The following is a 21,426-nucleotide window of genomic DNA, read 5'->3' on the forward strand; positions in this document are numbered from 1 at the left end:
CTCACCTTAACATGTACAGAACTATGATAATAAACACGATCACTAGCAGAGAGGACAGGGCCACCATCACTGCAATAATTGGCGTCTCATCTGAAATCAAGAAAACAAAAGATGTCATTATCATTGTATGTAATGGAGGGCTCAATCAGCTGCTCAGGGAAACACCAGATAAGGAAGAAGGGCTCCTCCAGTGCTTCTGCAGATGACAGGGCATGAGGAGAGGGACAGAGAAAAGAGAACACCTCCCACTGTCAGCCCAAGGCTAAGGGGTGAAGAGGGAGGTATGGTAGGGTGAGGCCCCAGGGTGACATGCCCACCTCATCTCTGACTTATGCATTTATTTACTGTCTCCCTGCATTAGAATAAAAGCTCTCTCAAAGTAGAGACTGTTTCATTCACTGCTATAGAGCCTAAAACAAAAATAGTGCTTAACATGTAAGAAATACTCAAAGATTTGAAAGCATGAACACATCCAGGCCTGATGGCCAGCTGGGTGTGCAAGGCCAGCAGTGTACTTTCTCCCAGGCTCAAAGGGCTCCATCTAGAGGAATATGGGAGAGGAAGGAAAAAAGACAGTTTTCCTAACATAAATCCAAACGGTTTCCTGGCACAGAGACACTATTAGATCCTTAAGCACTACGTACCCAGAAACGCTGGGCACTGTCTTCTGCCTCCTTCTACTGCTGCTGTTTCCACTCCACAGGGCCTGGCTTCCTCGCCACCTCACACTTAGCCTCAAGGCAGCTGACCAGGAGCGGCCGCTGTCTCCTCCTCCGCCACTCTCATGCCCCCACCACGAATTACATAATCAGTCTGAGTTTGTACCTATTTTTACCATTTTTCATCCCTTTGAGCAGAACCACTTTCCATTCTCTTTAGCAGGTCTCCCCATGTAAAGGTCAACCCTGTTACATATGCTCTGGATTACATCTATTATCGTCACCTCAAAGACTTGTCTTCCTGACTTCATTTACTGTCCTCCAGCCACCAACAGCCAGCCCCACGTCTCTCTCCACAGTGACTTCTCACAAGACTTGCCTTATAGAACAACTGCTTTCTCTAACCCCTTACCTCTGGGGACACGATCTATTTTGCTCTGACGTCTACCCAGAGTGCTCCATTTAAACTGCTGGTCAATGACACCAACAAATGGGATATTGTCAAAGCCAATGGAAACATTCCCACTGTCATCTGATTCAACCTCTTGGCAGCATTCATCCAGAAAAATATTTATGGACCAGCAACTGTAGGCCAGGCACTGTTCTAGACGCTGGGAGTAGAGACGTGATCAAGCAGGCAAGTGACAGGGAGCCTATACTCTGGGGGAAGTGAGGGAAAACTGCTCATAAACAAGAAAACCATTTCAGACAGGGACAAGTGATGTAAAGAAAAGAAGTGTAAGGGGATAGAGAGTGATGATTTTTAGGGAGGGGTCAGTGGTTGGCTACTTTAGACTAGTTTGGGAAGGTCTGAAGTGGTTATACTGAGCAGAGGTCTAAATAATGTGAAGAAGTGCACCATACAAAGATCTGTGCAAAGAGCTTTCTAGGCACAGGGAACAGCAAGTGTGAGCGTCCTTTGGCGATTGGTGGGTTCAAGAAATAGCACAAAGACCAGTTTGGGTACAAGATGTGGCTGGAGAGGTGGGCAGGAGCCAGGAGACCTAGGGCTTTGTAGGCCATGGTAATGAGTATGGATTTAATTCTGAATGTGATGAGAAACACTATGTGATTGGAGGTCTTTAAACAGGGGAGAGATAACTGGATTTACATTCTTTTAAAAGATCAGCTAGTTAAACTGACTCATAAGCAGCAGTCATGAGGTAGGAGGTAATCAGCAGAATGTGGGGTCATGGAAGCTAAGCACAGAGTTTTTCAAAGAGGGAGTAATCAACTCAATCAAATGCTACCAACAGATTAGGAAGGATGAAGACAGAGAAGTGAAACTGGCTTTGACAAGAGGGCAGCTACTGGCGACCTTTTCTGGAGTGGTTTCAGTTAAGCAGTTGGTGAGAAAACCAATGGAGTAAAATAAAGATGAAAAGAGGAGACAGGGAGATACCGGTTCCTTATTTGAAGTGAGGACTTTTATTACCATCAAGAGATGCAGAGAAAAGCATCAGTTGGAGGGAGATGTGGGGTGGAAAGTTTGTTTGTTTTATTTAAAGAGATGGGAGATATTATACTATGCTTCTTTGTTGACGGCAATTCTCACATTAAAATGAACATTCAAATTGGCTGACTACTCCCTCCTCTTTGAAGAACTTTCCTCTTTCCACAACAAAGCACTCTTCTGGTTTTCCTTCTATTTCCTGGCTGCTCCGTATGATTTTCCCTCACTAGCCGTTTCTCTTCTAAAAGCAGATCTCTAAATGCCCGACTTCGTCAGGGCTCTGTCTCGGCACTCTTCTCTATACTCTATCTAGTTGATCAGATCAGGCTGCAAGCTCCAACGATATGCTAGCAATTTCCACATTTGCATTGTTTGGTCAGACCTCTCTCTGAACTTTCTCTTCTGTGCCTATAATATCATCTCCACTTTAAATTTCACAGGCAATGCAAACTTCCTGGGTCTAAAAAAGTTTCTCTCACCACTCAACAGCTAGCATTGTCATCTACCCACCCTGTCACTCAAGTAAGAAATGTGGAAATGCCCTTAATTTCTTCCTTATGCTTATCTCCTACATCCAACCCAGCTGCAAGTAGTATGTTTTAGGGCTAAAACTAACACCTCAAATTTGTCTGCCCGGTTTTCCATTCTGTTGCCATCACTCTAGTCTAAATCTGTATCCTGTCTCATCTGAATCACACTAAGCCTCTGTCCCCTGCCAGTCCATTTTCCACAAAGCAGGCAGAGTGATCTCCAAGAAAGCAAATCAGATCATGTTCCCCTCTTACAACCGTTCGATGGTTTCCAGCCTTTAGAATGAAATCTAATATCCTTACCCTGGCCAGTAACAACCTCCGCATTTAGCCCCTGCTTTCTCTCTCTCCTCCCACTCTTCCCTTGTTCACTAAACTTCAGCCACTGGCATCCTTCCGTGCTGAATTCACTCTTTCCTTGGGTCTCTGAACATGTTATTCCTGCTGCTGTTATATAGCCTCCCTCCATCCTTTGCCTGGCTAATTCCTGGTCACCCAGTGTTCACTCATTTCAAGTGTACTCTTCCCAGAGAGGTCTTTTCTGACTTAAAACTGAGTTATGACCCTAAGTCTCAGCTTCCTTATCTCTAAAATTAGTTACTCTAAAGATTAAATGAGATCATCCACGTAAAGTTCCTGGCACAGTAACTTGCACATATTACGTACGCAGTCAGTGTCAGTTATTATTCTCTTTATTAGGTTCACAGAACACTCTATTATTTCCCTTGATAATACCTCTCACACTCGGTAATTATATATTTTTGAGTATAGTTGATTAATGAGTGTCCCTCCTTTACACCATAAATTCCACAAAGGCAAGGATTACATACCCGCTTTGTTTCTCACCATACACCCAACACCTAGCACAGAATTTCACACATAGTGAGCACTAAACAAACACTGGACTACACTGAGTGAATGAATAAAAGGATCAATGATTTCTTGCTAAATATGTCTTTATTAAATGCCAATCACAGAGGGCTGTATACTAGGTATTAAAAGAAGGTAATTCGAGAAATCTGGCTCAAGATAGGATACTGGGCTGAATCCATAACTGTATTTCTTTCTCTTTCCAAAAGGACGTTGAAATGACAGAAGAACTATAAAAATACTAATGAAATGAAAAGCACATCTGGAAGGCAGCAAAGGATGGCATGAGTAGACCAGAAACTTTGAGGGACAAAGCAGATGGGACTGGAGTGCTGAAGAGATCAATCAGAGCTGAAGGACCTCCAGCTGAAGGCAAGTACTAGTTCTGCCAGCCTGAGCCTTGAAGCACCTCAAGTTCAGAGTCAGCCAGGACTGGGGATGAAAGCAGGCCTTGGGGTAGCAGGATATTTAACCAAAGGCTTGCCAACCCGGGGCCAGTGCACCCACAGGCTGAGCAACAAGCTGTGGTGTCTCATTCAGACTCAGTGGGGAAAACAGCACTCTGTACAGAGTGGAGCTGTGCTGATAGCTTCTGTATTTTAAAAAATACAAGCTGCATACATACTTTATAACTTTTATAACAGAAAACTTTCACATTTACACAGGAGTAAAGAGAACAGTACAGTAAATCCCCGTGTACTTATCATTCCACTCTAACAGCAACACTGTATGCCAGTTTTTCTTTTATCTATACCAGAGTTTCTCAACCTCACACTAAGGACATAGCAGGGAACTGTCGTGTGCCCTGTAGGATGTTTAACAATGTCCCTGGCTTCTAGCTACTAGATGCCAGTAGCAAACCCCCAACTGAGGACCAAAATCACCTCCAGACATTGTCAAATGTTTTCTGGGGACAAAATCACCCTGAGTTGAGAGCCGCTGATTGGTCTACACTGCAATTTGTGCAAGAAGACACTGCATCAATTTTTTTTAAATGAGAAGCAATCTCACACCTATTAGGACAGCTACTAAAAATCCTCAGAAAATGAGAAGTATTGGCCAGGATGTGGAGAAATTGGAACCCCTGTGCACTGTGGGTGGAAATGTAAAATGGTGTAGCTGCTGTGGAAAACAGTACAGCAGTCCCACAAAAATTTAAATATAGAATCACCATATGATCCAGCAATTCCACTTCTGGGTATATGCCCAAAAGAGTACCCATGTTCATAGCAGCATTAGTCACAATAGCTAAAATGTAGAAGCAACCAAATGTCCACTGACAGATGAAGAGGTAAGGAAATGTGGTATATGTATACAATGGAATATTTTTAGTCTTAAAAAGGAAGGAAACATATGCTACGACGTGGATGAACCTTGAAGACACTGTGCTAAGTGAATAAGCCAGTCAAAAAAAGACAAATACTGTATGATTCCATTTATATGAGGTACCAAGAGTAGTGAAATTCAGAAAGTTTAAGGTGTACAGTATAATGATCTGACTTACATACATCACAGTAAGTTTAGAGAGCATCCATGTTCTGACATAGATATGAAATTAAATAAATAGAAACAAACTGTTTCCTTGTGATGAGAACTCACACAACTTAGGATTTACTCTCTTAACCTTCACATTTAACATACAGCAGTGTTAATCATACTTGCCATGCTGTACACTACAGTCCTAGAACTTATTTATCCTCTCGCCACCCCCTGCCTCTGGTAACCACAAATCTGATCTCTTTTTCTATGAATTTGTTTGTTTGTTGGAAAAACAACATTTTAAGTTCCCCAAGCTTTCATGTCAAAACAGTACTCTATCATAAAAGTCTGATTTTACCTCCTGACATCTGAATTACACTCACATTTTGGATGCGGTTAAAGACAATGCAGATAGTAAAGATGTCCCTACGTCTGCGTGAAGGAAGGAGTCACAGATCTATTAAGCAAACATGAGGGAATTTACAGCTCCCTGCGTCAAATCTCAGGCTTTGAGTCAGGCTCAGGATGAAGTCACCCTCCGAAGGCTCCTCCTAAAGTGGACAGACTCATCATCTCATCATGCTTTAGCCTTGTCGTCTCAGGGCCCTCTGGAGTGGTGGCGACATATGATGCGGGCAAGGCAGGAACAGTGACCCATTCCCTGCTGCCCCCACTCCCAGGCCCCACTCACCAATCATCCTTTCTAACAGAAGTTCACTTCCTAGACTCAGGCCAGGGGGTAGCATTTTAAAAGTACTAAAATGGTGTTCTGGTACAACAGTTGTCCATTTGCTTATATCCCTTTTCCAAGAAAACAAAGGGTTACATCATTCTAAGGGCTCACATGTAGACAAGTGAGTCACCCAAGGATGCAGACGTATCTCGATCAACTGCAAAAATAATCAATGAAGTAAAAGTCATACTCCGCTAGCCTCAATTCCTAAAGCTATTTTTGGTCTTGTCTCTACACTTTTTGGTAGACGTATTTATCAACTCTCAGAGGCAGAGCTGTAATGTTTTAAGCACTTCCTTGTAAGCTGTTAAGTGGTCTAAAAACAGCAAAAGTCATCAATTTCCTCAAGAACCCCAAACCTCTGGGCTGAACCCAATCACCGTTGTCTTGGGCCAAATTACCATTTTTTTATGCCCATCCATCTTCCCTAGGGCCTCAGGAGTTATCTTTCTAAAACAAAAATCTGACCATGCCACTTCCTTCTTAACATCGGCAGGTGACTCCCGAGCTCAATGACTGCCACTGAGGCTGCCCCTGACCACTTCCCACCTCAAGCACATCAACTGGGCACAGCTCCTCAAACTCATGACTTGCTCTTTCATGTTTCCTTTACTTCGACCCTATGCAGTGCATCTTCATTTCCCTTACTACATTGACTTAAACTGCCCCAAACTTGCCTTCACGCCTCCTTCCAATTTCCCAGGTATAATGAGTCTTTTAAGCTCTCCTCAAGGCACTTTGTATGGTATTTCCAATAGAACATAGCTGTGTGGACTTTGATTCTTGGTGTTCACATGTTTCTTCCCCGAGACAGGGAACCTTTCTGTTTTTTCTTTCTGGACTCCTTAGCACCGAATAGGTGCTGAATGAATATATTATTAAAGGTACTTAGGGAAAGCCATCATAAGTGGAGTTTATATAATAACGTCATTTACTATGATAATCCCCAAATAGCTCTTCAACGAGAATGTCAACCCCTTTCTAGACTCCAACTCTAGCAAAGTATTGAAGGAGAAAGCCAGGGACAGCAGGTGATCTGAGAGCTGAGAAACTTTTAAGGTGCAGTACAATGTTTATCCTGCCTGGTTCTACAACCCCATAGCTTTTGAGGACTCCTTCACAAATATTAAGAGGGTTCTACTCTACCTGCACCCCAGTGTTCACAGCAACACTATTTACAATAGCCAAGACATGGAAACAGCCTAAATGTCCAACAACAGATGACTGGATAAAGAAGATGTGGTATATTTATACAATGGAATACTACTCAGCCATAAAAATGACAACATAACCATTTGCAGCAACATGGATGTCCCTGGAGAATGTCATTCTAAGTGAAGTAAGCCAGAAAGAGAAAGAAAAATACCATATGAGATTGCTCATATGTGGAACAACAACAACAACAACAACAACAACGAAAACATAAATACAAAACAGAAACAGACTCATAGACATAGAATACAAACTTGTGGTTGCCAAGGGGGTGGGGGTGGGAAGGGACAGACTGGGATTTCAAAATCTGTAGATACTGACAGGTGTATGTAGAATAGATAAACAAGATTATACTGTATAGCACAGGGAAATATATACAAAATCCTGTGGTAGTTCACAGCAAAAAAAAAATGTGACAATGAATATATGTATGTTCATGTATAAAAAATTGTGCTCTAAACTGGAATTTGACACAACATTGTAAAATGACTATAACTCAATAAAAAATGTTAAAAAAGAGTGTACTACTCTAGAATTTTTAATAAACCCAGTTATAGAAATGATTACATCTAAAATAAAGTGGGATCAGAACAGCTTTATCCTATGTTCTTGCTATGTAACAAATGCTAGTTATAAGGTCTTCATGTGAAAAATGTAATTTGGAAAACTGTTATAATGAAAAGTAGGATGAGACACATTTACGCAGAATTTTGTTTAAAAGGTACAGGGGCAGAGGGTGAGCTGATGTCTACAACCGTGGTAGTTAAGCTACAAGATAACCCTGCCCTGGGAGGCCTACAGTGCCCTTTCCCACACATTCCAGCTGAATGACTGAGATCACTGACCACCTCAGTCTCCTACCTAATCAACAATGACAGTCAGAGTAGTCGTGGGAGGTGCTTAGCAATTGCTTCATGCCCACCTAGCACTGGGCCAAGCACTAGTTCAGTGCTACTTCATTCCTCACAACAACCCTATGAAGGAAATTTGCTCCCATTCTACTTTGCAGATGGCATAGAGAGGCACAGGGAATTAAATATCTACCCTGCCCTGCTGGTCACTGGTAGAGCCAACACACAAACTCAGATGGTCTCGCACCAGAGCCCAGTTTTAACCACTGAATATACTACCTCCCCAAATATTCCACTATGCCCCTCACTTCCCCAGCCTTAATACAGGTATCAAAATCATTCAACAGCGTTTTCTTTGATGGGGAACTCTACTCATGAATGGGAGCATGCATCACTATTTTGCTCAAACTTCATTGGAACAACAGTAGACGTTACAGATTCTCCTTCAGGACCGAAGAGTCTACCTGTCCAGATGCTGGGAGGGTTAATGGCCAACAGCTCTCAGTCAAGTTCTTCCCTAGGAACTGCCCTTGGCCTGAGAGAGTAACCAAGCCCAGGGGAAAGGTTCCCCTCACCCCAGTCCACCTCCAGAGCTTCCTGTGGGATTAGCTGATGTCATTGCTGCTTTTGCTCTGACTATATGGCATCTTTTACATCCCTCCATCCAGTTCTACTGCCTTCATCTTCATTGCCTCAAAGGTGCTGCATGAGAATCTTTGTCTCAGAGTCTGTTTCCCCTAGAACAAAACTAATAGAACTGAGATGTAAAACTAGTGAAGACTAAACAACTGGAGAGTATGCTCATGACTACTGACTTCATGGTGAAGAGTACTTGGTAGATAATGCCAGAACCAGATTTAATACATTACTATATGTTACAGAAATCACCCAAATTAACACCAGTAAAATTTTAAACGAAAACTTGATTACAAAAGGACAAATATTGTACGATTCCATTTAAATTCTATCCCATATAGAACAGAAAAATTTAGAGACATGAAGTAGAACACTGGTTATCAGGGGCTGGAGGAAGGAGACATGAGGAGTTACTGCTTAATGGTTTACAGAGTTTTAGCCAGGGACGATTAAAAAATTCTGGAAATAGATGGTGCTGATGTGGTTGCACAACAATGTGAATGTACTTAATGGCCCTGAACTGTGTGGTTAAAATGGTAAATTTTATATTATTTATATTTTTCAAAATTAGGAAAAGACTGGCTCTACTAAAATAATTTGGAATGCATTTCGAATTTATAGCCCTTCATTCATCTGGATAAGACATCATTTGCTTAGAAAACATATTATAATGCAAATGTTTCAAAACAATAGCCTCACTTCTCAAAAGGCAATTGGCTTTAAAATTAGAATATGAACCAAAATTTACAGCGATACTCCTAAATATATGCTCTGGTAAAATCATCATCACACATGAGGCTTTAGAGACTGCTCAGAATATGGATGCCTCTTCATTTTCCTGTTTGATCAAAGGCATTTATACAAAATTATTTTGTAAACTTAAAAAGATTTATTATATTAGTATGTCACAATTAATAATAATCTAAATAATAGTAAGTAATTTATTTCTTTTTAATCATAATATTGAAGCTACTCAAATCCATATTAGTTACCTAGGTAAAACAGGGAAAATATATAAGTATATATATAAATCTATTAAATTCTACATTTGATAGTCAGAATCTGGTAAGTGAACGTGATCAGCAAGGATGCTACATTAATCAAATCTAGTTCCTGAGTTTAAGAAAGTGAGAGCTGGAACATCCAGGGAAACCTGTACACAGCGTAACACCTCACTGTTCCTCACCAAATACAGTGGCAGATGGACAACATATAAAGGGTTAGCGTACCTACTTCTCTTTTTTATTTTTAATTTTTTAAAATTAAAGAGCAGTTGCTGTACAGAGTATCTCCTTTTCTGATTCAAATGTTCCCTATTTAATGGGACTTTATAAACCTTCAAGTGTACCATTACTTATGCAGGAAAAATTGTGCATGGTTAAGTACTGGAATAAGAAAAAGAATCTCAAAAAGTCTGACTTGATAAAATAGGAAATCAAAATGAGAAAAATTGCTTCACAGATTAACATTTTCCAAGCTCAAATGCAATGACCAGTTCTTAGACAGTTAGATGATCTACCTATCTTACAATCTTGTTGGTAGCCTTACCGTTATCCTAAGCAAAATGTGCTGCTTCTACATGTGAGTACCTGTCTGCTCTATTCTCCTGTGACCAGGGATTCAGCGGTCCTGCCTATCAGACCACCGACGCAGCATCTCCAGCCACAGGGACTTTACGCTAGAGGGCCGAAAATCCGTATAAAGTGACAAAAGGTTGACATTTTATAGACTGAGAAAAAACAACACAAAGCTAGGATGTTTAATGGTAACTATGGCCTAGAAATTAGAAATTAACGATGGCATAGAAATTATGGCCTAGTATCACCAAAGAGTAATATTAACAAGGTAGCGTGATAAAGTAAGATGCAACTGTTTATGATACATCATAGCTTTCAGAATTTGTAATCTACATTTAAAAACATAATGAATACTTGTTTCTGTTATTCTTCTCCATGATGTTAATATGTAAACAACTTAAGGAAAAGTAAACACACAACAGCCAAAGATGCACAAGGTTACCACAGACTGTGAGCAGAGGAAACACAACAGATACTGTCACTGTGAAAAGGACAACAGGCATAAGGTGAATGGCTCACCTCTTCTGTCCTTCGAGTCAGAATTACCTGTGTAATAAGTAAAAAATAGAAACATTCACTCAGATTAAAGAAAAACATTATTATTCAATCAAAGGCAAGACAAAATAAGCTCTAGGAATATGGATATTTTCCCCTTTATATGTGTTGGAGCTAGAATGAAGTACCCTCCAACAACTAGGAAACAAGCCTGCCTAGATTCACTAACTTTTACCAGTGGTTGGTCCTTCTCCGAGTCTAAAAACAATGCAGCATCAATATTCACAAAAAGTACAGGAACACAAAGAGAAGTATAAACACAGTGATACTTGTGGTCTTCATATTTTTTAGTCCATTAAAATGCAACAGGGCAAAATTAAGTTAAAAATACAAAAGACCAAAACGATAATAGATAATACACTCTAACTGGTATAGAGCAAACTCTATATATACTAAAGAGAGAAACTTTACAAAGGATTATAGAATATCCATAAACCCTTATAAATTCCTTGTAGCAAAAACAATACAGACAATATTCTTTTATCATGATGCAATAAAACTAGAAATCAACAAGGTAAGAAAACAGTTGAAAATTACAGTCAAAACCAAACTGCAAAATACCTCAAAAAAGAACAAACCACACTTGTGGCAGAATCTACCAACTCTCCCCCAATATCTTTCTCCTCTTCTTCTTGCCTTTGGTATAGAACCACCCTCACACTTTTTTTAAGCCGTGCACAAAGCTGTCCAGTTAGAGGCTACACTTCTGAGATTCTAGGTGTAGTCATATGAAGAATTCCAGTCAATGGCATGTGAGCAAAAGTGATGAGAGTAACTTTCAGGTAACATTCTTTGGGAAAGAAATCATACCTATTTTCTCTGTTCCTCCTTCCCAGGGACTAGAACCAGAACCCAATGATGAGAGCCATCTGTGACCAGGCAGATGAGGGCAACCATCAGGATGGCAAAACAAAACAAAACAAACAAAACAAACCAAAAAAGCAAAAACCCAACTTGGTCTCTAATGCAGCAAAGCTCCCTGTCTACCCCTGGAATGTGAAAGTTGGGGAGAAAGACACTTTTGTGTCTTCAGTGATTTAAGTGGTCAACGAATCTTGGTATGTCTTTGTCAGAGCAGCTTAGACCAACCCTAACAAATACAACTACCTATAGGAACATTTATGGGATATGGCTAAAGCTGTGCTTATAAAAAAAACCGTAACATTGAATACATATTAATTAAGAATGAAAATAAATGAAGTTTTCAGTCGAGGAAGACAGAAAAAGTACAAAATAAGTCTGAGAAAACAAGAAGAAAGAATAAAAGAAATTAAGGAAATAAAAACTGAAAAATGACAGAACTCATAAATATACAATAGCAGGTTCTTTGGAAGAAAAAAGTAACAAATCATGAAATAGATATTTGGTTAGTCAACCTAAATAGGAAAAAAACCCTTAAATATATAAAATCAGAAATATTCATAGCTATGTAAGAAATTAACCCTAAGGGATGACTTTTCCTCAATTCCATTTAGGTAAGTTTGAAAACCTGAACAAAAAGCAATTTTCTAGGCAAACTTCAATTCTTCCTATGAAGCAAAACAAAATACTGACAAAATTTATTGACAACAGCATACATACAAAGGAAACAAACATACCAATCACATTTAGAAATAACTTATGAATATCAATGGAAAAATTCAAAATAAAATAATATCAAACAAATTGCAACAGTTCTTTCAGGAAAAATACAGGACTGAGGGAAGGTGTGGCTCAGTGGTAGAGTACATGGCTGGCATGCAGGAGGTCCTGGGTTCAATCCCTAGTACCTCCATTATGAAATAAATAAATCTAATTACCCTCCCCAAAGAAAACAAAACAAAACAAAACAAAACAAAACAAAATACAGGACCAAGTTGAGCTGTTTTTGCAAGAATGTAAATAGTTCAAAATTAGGAAATCTATTAATATGATTCACCATAGGAAATGATAAAAAAAAAAATCACACAGATCTTGCTCATTGATGATGAGCAAGAGGCAACTGGCATTAACTCTTGACATAAATGCTCTTTAAAATAGGAATAAATGGATAAGTCCTGAATACGATAAATATGTTTATCTCAACCCAAGAGTCAGCATCATATTTAATGAAAAACCACTGAGAGCATCCTCCTTAGAGTCAGGTACAAAACAAGGCTATCTACCTTTACCATTGTTGTCTAACTTTGTTCTGCAGGTATTCACTAATCCATTTAAACTGAAGAAAGAGATCTGAAAATCTGGAAGAGATATTTGCAAATGAGATGATTTGAAGACTTACGATAACTGAAGAAAAGTATGTCAAACACCAAAGAAACTAAGACGGCCAGTATAAAATATACCTACAAAAATCAATGGCCTTATGTTGTACACTAAAACAAAAACAATGTTGCATGTCATTTTAAAAAAATAAGTAGGTTTCATATTCCCAACAACAGCCAGTTAGAAGATACAACACTCCATCTGTACTAACAAAAAACAAAGAAAAACAATAAAATAAAAAATCTTTGAAATATCTAGAAATAAGCTGAACAAAACATGTGCAATACAAATGGTGAAAACTTTAAAACACTTCCAAGAAATACAAAATAAAAGACTCCAGCAAATGGAATATGCAGCATTCCTGGATAAAAAACTTAAAGATATCAACTGTCCCTGTTAATCTATAAACTTAACATGATCAATAAAAACTTTATTCCAGCTATACAAGTTATTCTAACATTCATGAAGAAAAATAACCAAGAATTGCTTGCAAAATTCTGAAAAATAAGATTAACAAGGGATGACTCACCTTATCAGATATTAAGTATTTTATAAACTTACAATTATTAAAACAGTAGGGTTCTGTACATGGACAGAGAAAAAGATTAATAAAGATACAAATGCCCAGAAAGAGAACTCAAATACACATGGGAACTTAAATACATATCAGAAATCAATATATGATAAAGGTGGCATTTCAAATTAGTGAAGAAAGAATAGATTATTCATTAAAGGGTACTGGGGAAAATTAAACATTTCAGAAAAAAATAGATCCATAGCTCACACTTAACATCAGAATGAATTCCAGAGGGATCAAAGATTTAAGCACACGTGCACATACACACACAGAGGCGAAACCATAAAGGTCTAGAAGAAAAACAAAGAAAATTATTTTATAATACTGGAGTAAGGAATGCCTTCCTATATATGATCTAATATCTAGAAAATATTTAGTTAAAACTGATTAATTTTTTAATTAAAAAAATTAAAAATCGATAATGATAGCTTCTGCAACACAAAAAAGCTAGATGGCCAACTGGGAAAAATATCTGCAATCTTATCCCAAGTAGGCAAAGGGCTCATTTCCCTAACATTAAAGAGCTTCTACAAATGAGTTAGAAAAATCTGACATGCTAATAAGAAAAACGGGTAAAGGATATCAACAGAGTTCTAAAAAAATATATAAATGATCCTTCCAAATATGGAAAGATGTTCAACCTCACTCAGTGAAATGCAAAGTAAAGCTACACTGAGATATTAATTTTCACCTGTCAATCTGGCATAGATCCAGGTGTTTGATAATTTACTGCACTGAAGAAACGTGTAGGGAAACAGGCACTCTGACACATAGCTTACAAGAACGTATTTCCCAATAGAGAAGATCTGGCAATATCCAATTAAAACTTACAAATACACACTTAAAATAATTTATCCTACCTATATTCTCATATATGCTTGAATAGACAAACTATTATTTGTAAGAGTACTCTAACCTTAACATTGGCTAATAGGGGAGATGGGATAAACACGTCAAGGTAAAGCCACACAATGAAGCAGCTCCTTACTATAGGGTAATCGAAAGAAATAAAATGTAGAAATGTACACTGTATATTAATCATCTGTGTTATAAGTGAAAGAAAAAAGGTATGCATGTGTATGTATGCATACGTATGTTTTATACTTGCTTATTTTAAAAAAGAGAAACACTCAAAGCAAAGGTCAACAGGAAAGAAAAACTAAGATTAAAGAATTCAGGATGTATCTAATATCCAAATAGTAAGAGTTTTAGAAGAGAACAGAGAGAATGGAACAGGGAAGAAAATTTTTGAAGGAATGTAAAAAAATTTTCCAGAACTGAAAGACTAAAGCTCGAAAGGTCCTATCAAGTACCCAACACAATGAATGAAAAATAACCACATCAAGACATTTCTATGAAATTTCAGGGTACCAACAATGAAGATCTTAAAAAACACACAAAGAATTAGGAATCAGGACAGCAGCCTCTAAGCCTAGGAATTAGAAGTCAGTTAGGGCAATGCTTTAAAAATTCTAGGGAAAAAAATATTTCCTCAAATTCTATACACACCCTTAAAGGTATCTTTAGACATGTAAGGTCTCATGCAATTTACCTCCCATGGACCTCTTTCTCAGGAAGCTACTTGGCGACATTTCTACCAAATGATGGGGTAATCCAAGAAAAAAGACAATATGGAAGCCAGGAAGCAGCAAAGGGAATTTCCAGAACAAGAAAGAAGGGAAATCACAGGCTGACACTTGAGCAGCAGCCCCGGTGACCAACTAGCCTAGACCTGACTAAGACATGACAGCGGAGGGCTCAGGAGGAAGATCTCCAGGTAAAAAAGAAATAACAATTATCTAACAGGTCTGACTTTGTGGAAACCTGTATTACGAGGCTATGGAAAGTGTGGGAAGAACTGGACAGCAACAGCAAATAGAAAACCAAACAAAAAAATACAAAGCAATTATTAAATCCAGAAAAAAAATTGTATAAGAAAGAAAAAATAACCACATTATACCTACAGCTCAGCAGGGAATAATATTACATAGTCATAGTAACATAAAACATCAAATACTGATTTTACCAAAAATTATGATGTAACAATTACGGGAGAATTGGTAAAATGGTAGTGATGAGAAGAATTTGGATTTCAGAGTGTGACATCCTGACATACAATGAAGTTTTCCTTTTACTGATCTTGAATAAAAGTCACCAGTGAAACAGTCTCATCTCCTCTGAGATAGGAAATGTGTTAACTATAAATAACTGGTTTCTCAGCCATAGCATAATTTGAACCCACGAGAGACGACAGAAAACTCTGCAGTTCCCTAACAGCAGTATGGAAAGACCACAAAAGTGAGAAATAGGCCCAACCCGTTACTTGACAGATCTACTTGCCTTAGATCTAAGGCAAATCATTTAACCTCTACAGTCTTAATTTAAGCATCTACTAAAAGATAATTATCCTGGTCAGCTTACAGAATTGGTAAATGAAAGACTGGACAGAATAGAAGTTAAGAACATATGCTGTGAAAGACAGTCAGGCCTATGTGAGACTCACCTTTTCCATTTACTAATTCAGCTTGTACAGGTTATTTTGTTTTTCTTCTCTAAGCAATGGGCATAATTTATAGAAAGAAGTACATCTGTACCATTATTCACTATGTGTTTGCATATAACTGAAAAAAGTTTTACAAAATAATATATGTAACATGCAAAGAATAGAAATGGAATAGGACCATCCATTAACACAGATACACACAGATTTGTGGTGGACCACTGATTTCATGAATCAGTCATGATCTATACTTTAAAAAACACTCCCTAAGTTACAGGTTACAGTTTCATCATCATAAAATTCCTTCACTAGTAAAACATAAAACAGAACCTACTTAATAAAATCCATAGGCTATTTCATAGAAGTTGCTTCTATGAAACTTAATATAATGCCTAACACTTAAAATTAGTGCTTACCATGTGCAGGATCCATTGTAAACGTTTCACCCATATTAACTGATTTAATCCTAATAAAGCAGGTACTATTACCATTAATATTCATTCTTACTTACAGATGAAGAAACCGAGGTACAGAGGTTAAATAAACTTGCCTATCATCACACAGCTAGTGTATGGCAGAGCTGGGATTCAAACTCAAGAACTGTGGCTCAGAAGATTGTGCTCTTAACTGCAAATTGCTGCATAACCTTTACAGTGGAAAATATGGGATTAAAGCTGGCAGGTATAGGGTCTGAATTGTAAGGTGTCATCTACAGTAACCAAATTAGACTCAGTTCAGCAAACATGCCCCCACGGGCCATGTGTGATTCCACCAAGGGTCACTCACTGTCTAACACAGATATGAGTCAAGGGGATGAGATCAAAGAAGATGAACAGTGATTTTTGCTAGAAAAAGGAATGACAATTACACAGCTTTCAAGGAACAACAATTTCCTTTACTACTCACAGAAGTCCTTTGAGGGGCCCCCAACCTTCTTCTATAGACCAGGACCCTAACGTTCAAAAAGGTCAGAAACTTGCCCTACCCAGCCTGGTCTCAGACTCAGGTCTCTGATTCTATCCTGGAAGCCACTTCCACTTCAATCAGTGACTGATTCAAGGAGAGAAGTGGGCTGGGCTGAGGCCCAGAACAAACTGGCACTGCAACTTAACTGTTTCCCTGACCTCTTTTTCCTAACTCCACTCCCAGCCACAGGCCTTCCACTCCCATCTAACTGGTTGGACACCCAGCCCCACTCTTCTTCCCACGGTCTCCATGGATCCCTTCCTTTTCAAGGGTAATCCTATTACTCAGTTTCAGTATCCTTTCATCTTCAGCCTCTTGCATCATCAATCAGCTCCCCTCTTTCTCTTGTATTTTCAACCTTCTCTACCTTTTAACATAATTAAGTCTCCCCGATCTAACAAGGATCCCATGCAAAGCAAGACATCTTCCAGAATCTACTTTCCTCTTAACTCTATGTTAACCAGACATTCCTGAGAATTCCCTGTATCTAAGTTTCATTACTTTCCTTTGGCAATTTTACCTATTTCAAGAAATGTTATGGCTAGAAAACCCCAAAATAATAAAATGGTAAATAAACTCAAAGAGCAAAAGAAAGAACAAATAGAAACCATCTCTAGTACCTGAAGGAGGGAAAGTTTCCGGAGTGGTTGCTGCGGTGCTGGCATTCCCTTCCCAAAGTTCTGTCCTGGCATCTATGAACTGCTGATCGGGAAGCCATGTTCCATTTGGTGAAACTGTAGTGACTACAGAATTGGTGCTTACTGTTCTTGTGGTCCCATTGTCAGAGTCTGAAGAATTAACAGTGGTTACATAGGTGGGTCCCAGAGTTAGATTTAGGCTGAATGTTGGTGCCACAGAAGGAGAAGTTACTGAAGAAGTAGGATTTGAAGTTGTGGTCTCTTCTTTAGGTGATTCTGCTGTAGATACTTTAATAGATCTTGTAACACCTACTGAAGGTGAAACTACAAACACCAAAAAAAAGAGAAAACATTGAACAAAGAATTTGATAGCTCAAAAGTTATGAGGCACAAAGGCAGCAAGCCCTTACTACACTCTCAAACACTCGGAGACCAAAGACCACACACACACACACACACACACACACACACACACACACGCGCGCATACACGTGTTTTTATTTAATGTTGACCCTCTCTCTCCACTTCCAAAGGACTACTGTTTAAGGGAGGGAGAAACTGAATTCTCTACTTAATTTCTCAGAGTCAATATACAGGAATCTCAAGTAGCAACAAATTCTTTTTTCCTTTCTTTCACTTTCCAGGAATGAACACATAATCTCTTTATTTAAAGTAGTATGTGGTGGGGAGGGTATAGCTCAGTGGCAGTGTGCATGTTTGGCATGCATGAGATCCCAGGTTCAATTCCCAGAACATCCATTAAAGAATAAATATATAAACCTAATTCTCTCTCCCTCAAAAACAAACAACAAACAAAGGAGTATGTGGTACACAGAACAATCCTCAGCATATGAAATGACTCAGGGATTTCCAAAGACACCTATTTTACCACCGTATTTAGTAAAACTTTAGTATTTTCTCTTTCTTTTATACCACTAAGGCCTTCATATTTGGGTCACTAAATTTAAAATAGAAATTCTATTCCAAATACTAGTCCTATTAAATGGCAATTTACCTATAGTAGTGTTGTTGGCACCAACATGTATCAGACCACTGCCAAGCAGAACAAGAAGGAACCAGATATCCATGTTGACCTGGAAAATAGAGAGTCATGTTAGGTAAGGGTCCCATAATACTATGCCCAAACTACTCATCAAAGGAGCAAAATCTTTCTAGCTGTGATCCTGTGTACACACAGGATCAATCGATCTTTTGGCACACTTCCCCAGGAATCCAATTAATTAATTGAATCTTTACACAAATATAAGTAAGACTTAATAACACTTTTTAGAGCAGTGATTCTCAACCTTGGCTATACTTTAGAATCATGCAAAGAACTTTAAAAAGCCCCTGTGCCAGACTACATCTCTGGGGGTGCAGCAATCCTTTTAGAAGCTCCCCAAGTAATTGCTATGTGCAGCTTTAGTGGCTTCAGAATGACAAGTATGGAGAAGGTAGCTGATTGCATCAATGTAATGCTCTCCAACGCAGAAATTATACAGGTGTTTTCAATCTTTATTTTGCTTCAAACCGTATCAGAGGACCGTGGCACATTCCCGCTGGTATTAGTGGCTCATTCATCCATTCAGATGTCTGTACCCTTTACTAAGCTAGGTACTAGGGAAACAGTCAGGCAGCAAAATACTCAGACTCACAACCTAGAGGCAATTCAATACAGTAGTGATTCTCCAACGGAATCAGGACATGCCTCCCCAAGAGGCACAGGAGAATCTCCGAGGGAGGATGGAAAAATAAACATCCCAGGAATTTGCCTCTGGTACCAGCAACCATACCTAGCAGAGACCTGGGTTCAGCCGGTGGCCTTCCCATGGTACAGCCATACAAGATCTGACCAGTTCCCTAGTGACCATAATCTAAAATTGGGAAAGCATACAGTTCCCTCCATAAGGGTTAGGAAACAGACTGGAACGCTGATTACTGTGTGTGTATGTGTGTCTATTCTTGATAAATCAACAGGAAATGGTTTTGGGAAAAATTACTATGTATTTGGGGGAAGAAGGTTAGACCACCACCTCATTTCTTATACCAAAATAAAATCCAGATGGGGTGAAGAATTAAATGCTTAGAAACACGTTTTAAAAGGGAAAAAATGAATATATGAGCTCAGGGTGAGGAAGGATTTTCCAAAGATAAAGGTAATGTAAAACATCACAAGGAATAAATCACAAAGGTAAAAATGGATTATCTAACAATAAAAAAAAAAAATTGACACTACTAAGTCAATCATAAACAACGTTAATGACAGGAAGACAATCTTGTCAGGATGTTAGTTCTTCCCAGTCTGGTTTTGTTGCCATCTCAATCAAAATCCTACCAAGCTAGTTTGTGGATATCAACAAACTGGTTCTAAAGTTTATATACAGATGCAAAAGACTGAGAACAGCCAACTCAACACTTGACAGAGCAGAGGAAAGTTGGAGGATTACTATAAAAGCAAACAGTAATATAAAAAGCAATAGTAAATAAGATAGTGTGGTACTGGGTAAAGAACAAACAAGTCACTGGGACCAAGAGAGAGAGCCCACATACAGAACTCTCATAAATTTGACCAATTTATCTTTGACAAAGGAGCAAAGGCAACACAATGGAACAAAGACAGTCTTTTCAACAAATGGTGCTGGGATGGTTTGGCACACACATACACACACACACACAAAATCTAGACACAGACCTTACACTCCTCACAAAAATTAACTCAAAAGGAATCACAGACCTAAATGTAAATGCAAAACTGTAAGGCTCCTGGAAGCTGACACAGAAGTAAATGTAGATGACCTTGGTATGGTGATGACTTTTTAGATATAGCACCAAAGGCGGAGCCTTTAAAAAAATAATCAATAAGCTGTACTTCATTAAAATGGAAAACTGCTCTGCAAAAGGCAATGTCAAAAGGAGAAGACAAGCCACAGACTGCGAGAAAATATTTGCAAAAGACATATCAGTTAAAGGATTGCTGTCCAAAATAAAGAACTCTTAAAACTCAACAACAACAACAACAACAACAACAAAAGTATCGACCCAATTAAAAAACGGTCAAAAGACCTAAACAGACACCTCAAATAAGATACACAGATGGCACCGGAAACTGAAACAACATTGTAAACTGACTATAACACAATAAAAAAGAATTTTTTAAAAAGATATACAGATGGCATATAAGCATATGCAAAGATGCTCAGCAACATATGTCATTAGGAAACCGCAAATTGAAACAATGGGACACCACTATACATTTATCAGAATGGCCAAAATCCAAAACACTAATAACACCAAATCCTGGTGAGGATGTGGAGCAACAGAAACTCTTACTTACTGTGGGAATGCAAAATGGTACAGCCACCTTGGAAGGCAGTTTGGTGGTTTCTTACAAAAGTAAACACACTCTTACCATATGATCCTAGCAATTGCACTCCGTGGTATTTACCCAAGAGAGTTGAAAACTTAATGTCCACACAAAAACCTGCTTTATTCATAACCGCCAACACTTGGAAGCAACCAACACGTTCTTCAGTTAGTGAATGGATAAATACAGTACATCTAGACCATGGAATATTACTCAGTATGAAAAGGAAATGATCTATCAAGCTATTAAGGGACATGGGGTAAACTTAAATGCATATTACTAAGTGAAAGAAGCCAATATGAACATGCCACCTACTGTATGATTCCAACTATATAACATTCTTGAAAAGGCAAGACTATGGAGACAGTAAAATCATCAGTGGTTGCTGGGTTAGGGAGGAGAGCAAAATGAAAAGGTGAAGCACAGAGACTTTAAGGGCAGTGAAGCTATTCTGTATGGTAATACAATGGTGGATACATGTCATTAAACATCTTTCCAAACCCACAGAATGTATAATGCGAGAAGCAATCCCTAATGTAAACTATGGACTTCGGGTGATAAGATGTCAATATAGGTTCATCGACT

The 21,426-nt window shown here is 38.6% G+C and overlaps 1 protein-coding gene across 3 annotated transcripts in view; it reads right to left on the reverse strand.

The window, feature by feature from the left end:
* The window catches only part of PTPRA (protein tyrosine phosphatase receptor type A), a 116,133-nt gene that overhangs the window by 40,709 nt on the left and 53,998 nt on the right, over positions 1 to 21,426 (reverse strand). For 2 of the 3 annotated variants that reach the window (XM_032461959.1, XM_032461958.1), the window contains exons 3-6: positions 18,493 to 18,571; positions 17,460 to 17,801; positions 10,520 to 10,546; positions 6 to 90 (exon numbers count right to left, since the gene is read on the reverse strand). In XM_032461959.1, the coding sequence (XP_032317850.1) occupies positions 6 to 90; positions 10,520 to 10,546; positions 17,460 to 17,801; positions 18,493 to 18,571 (533 nt within the window). The remainder of the gene's footprint in view (positions 1 to 5; positions 91 to 10,519; positions 10,547 to 17,459; positions 17,802 to 18,492; positions 18,572 to 21,426) is intronic. The other variant, XM_032461960.1, reaches the window with a different exon arrangement.

The sequence above is a fragment of the Camelus ferus genome, chromosome 19 (genome assembly GCF_009834535.1).
Source record: "Camelus ferus isolate YT-003-E chromosome 19, BCGSAC_Cfer_1.0, whole genome shotgun sequence".
NCBI lineage: Eukaryota > Metazoa > Chordata > Mammalia > Artiodactyla > Camelidae > Camelus > Camelus ferus.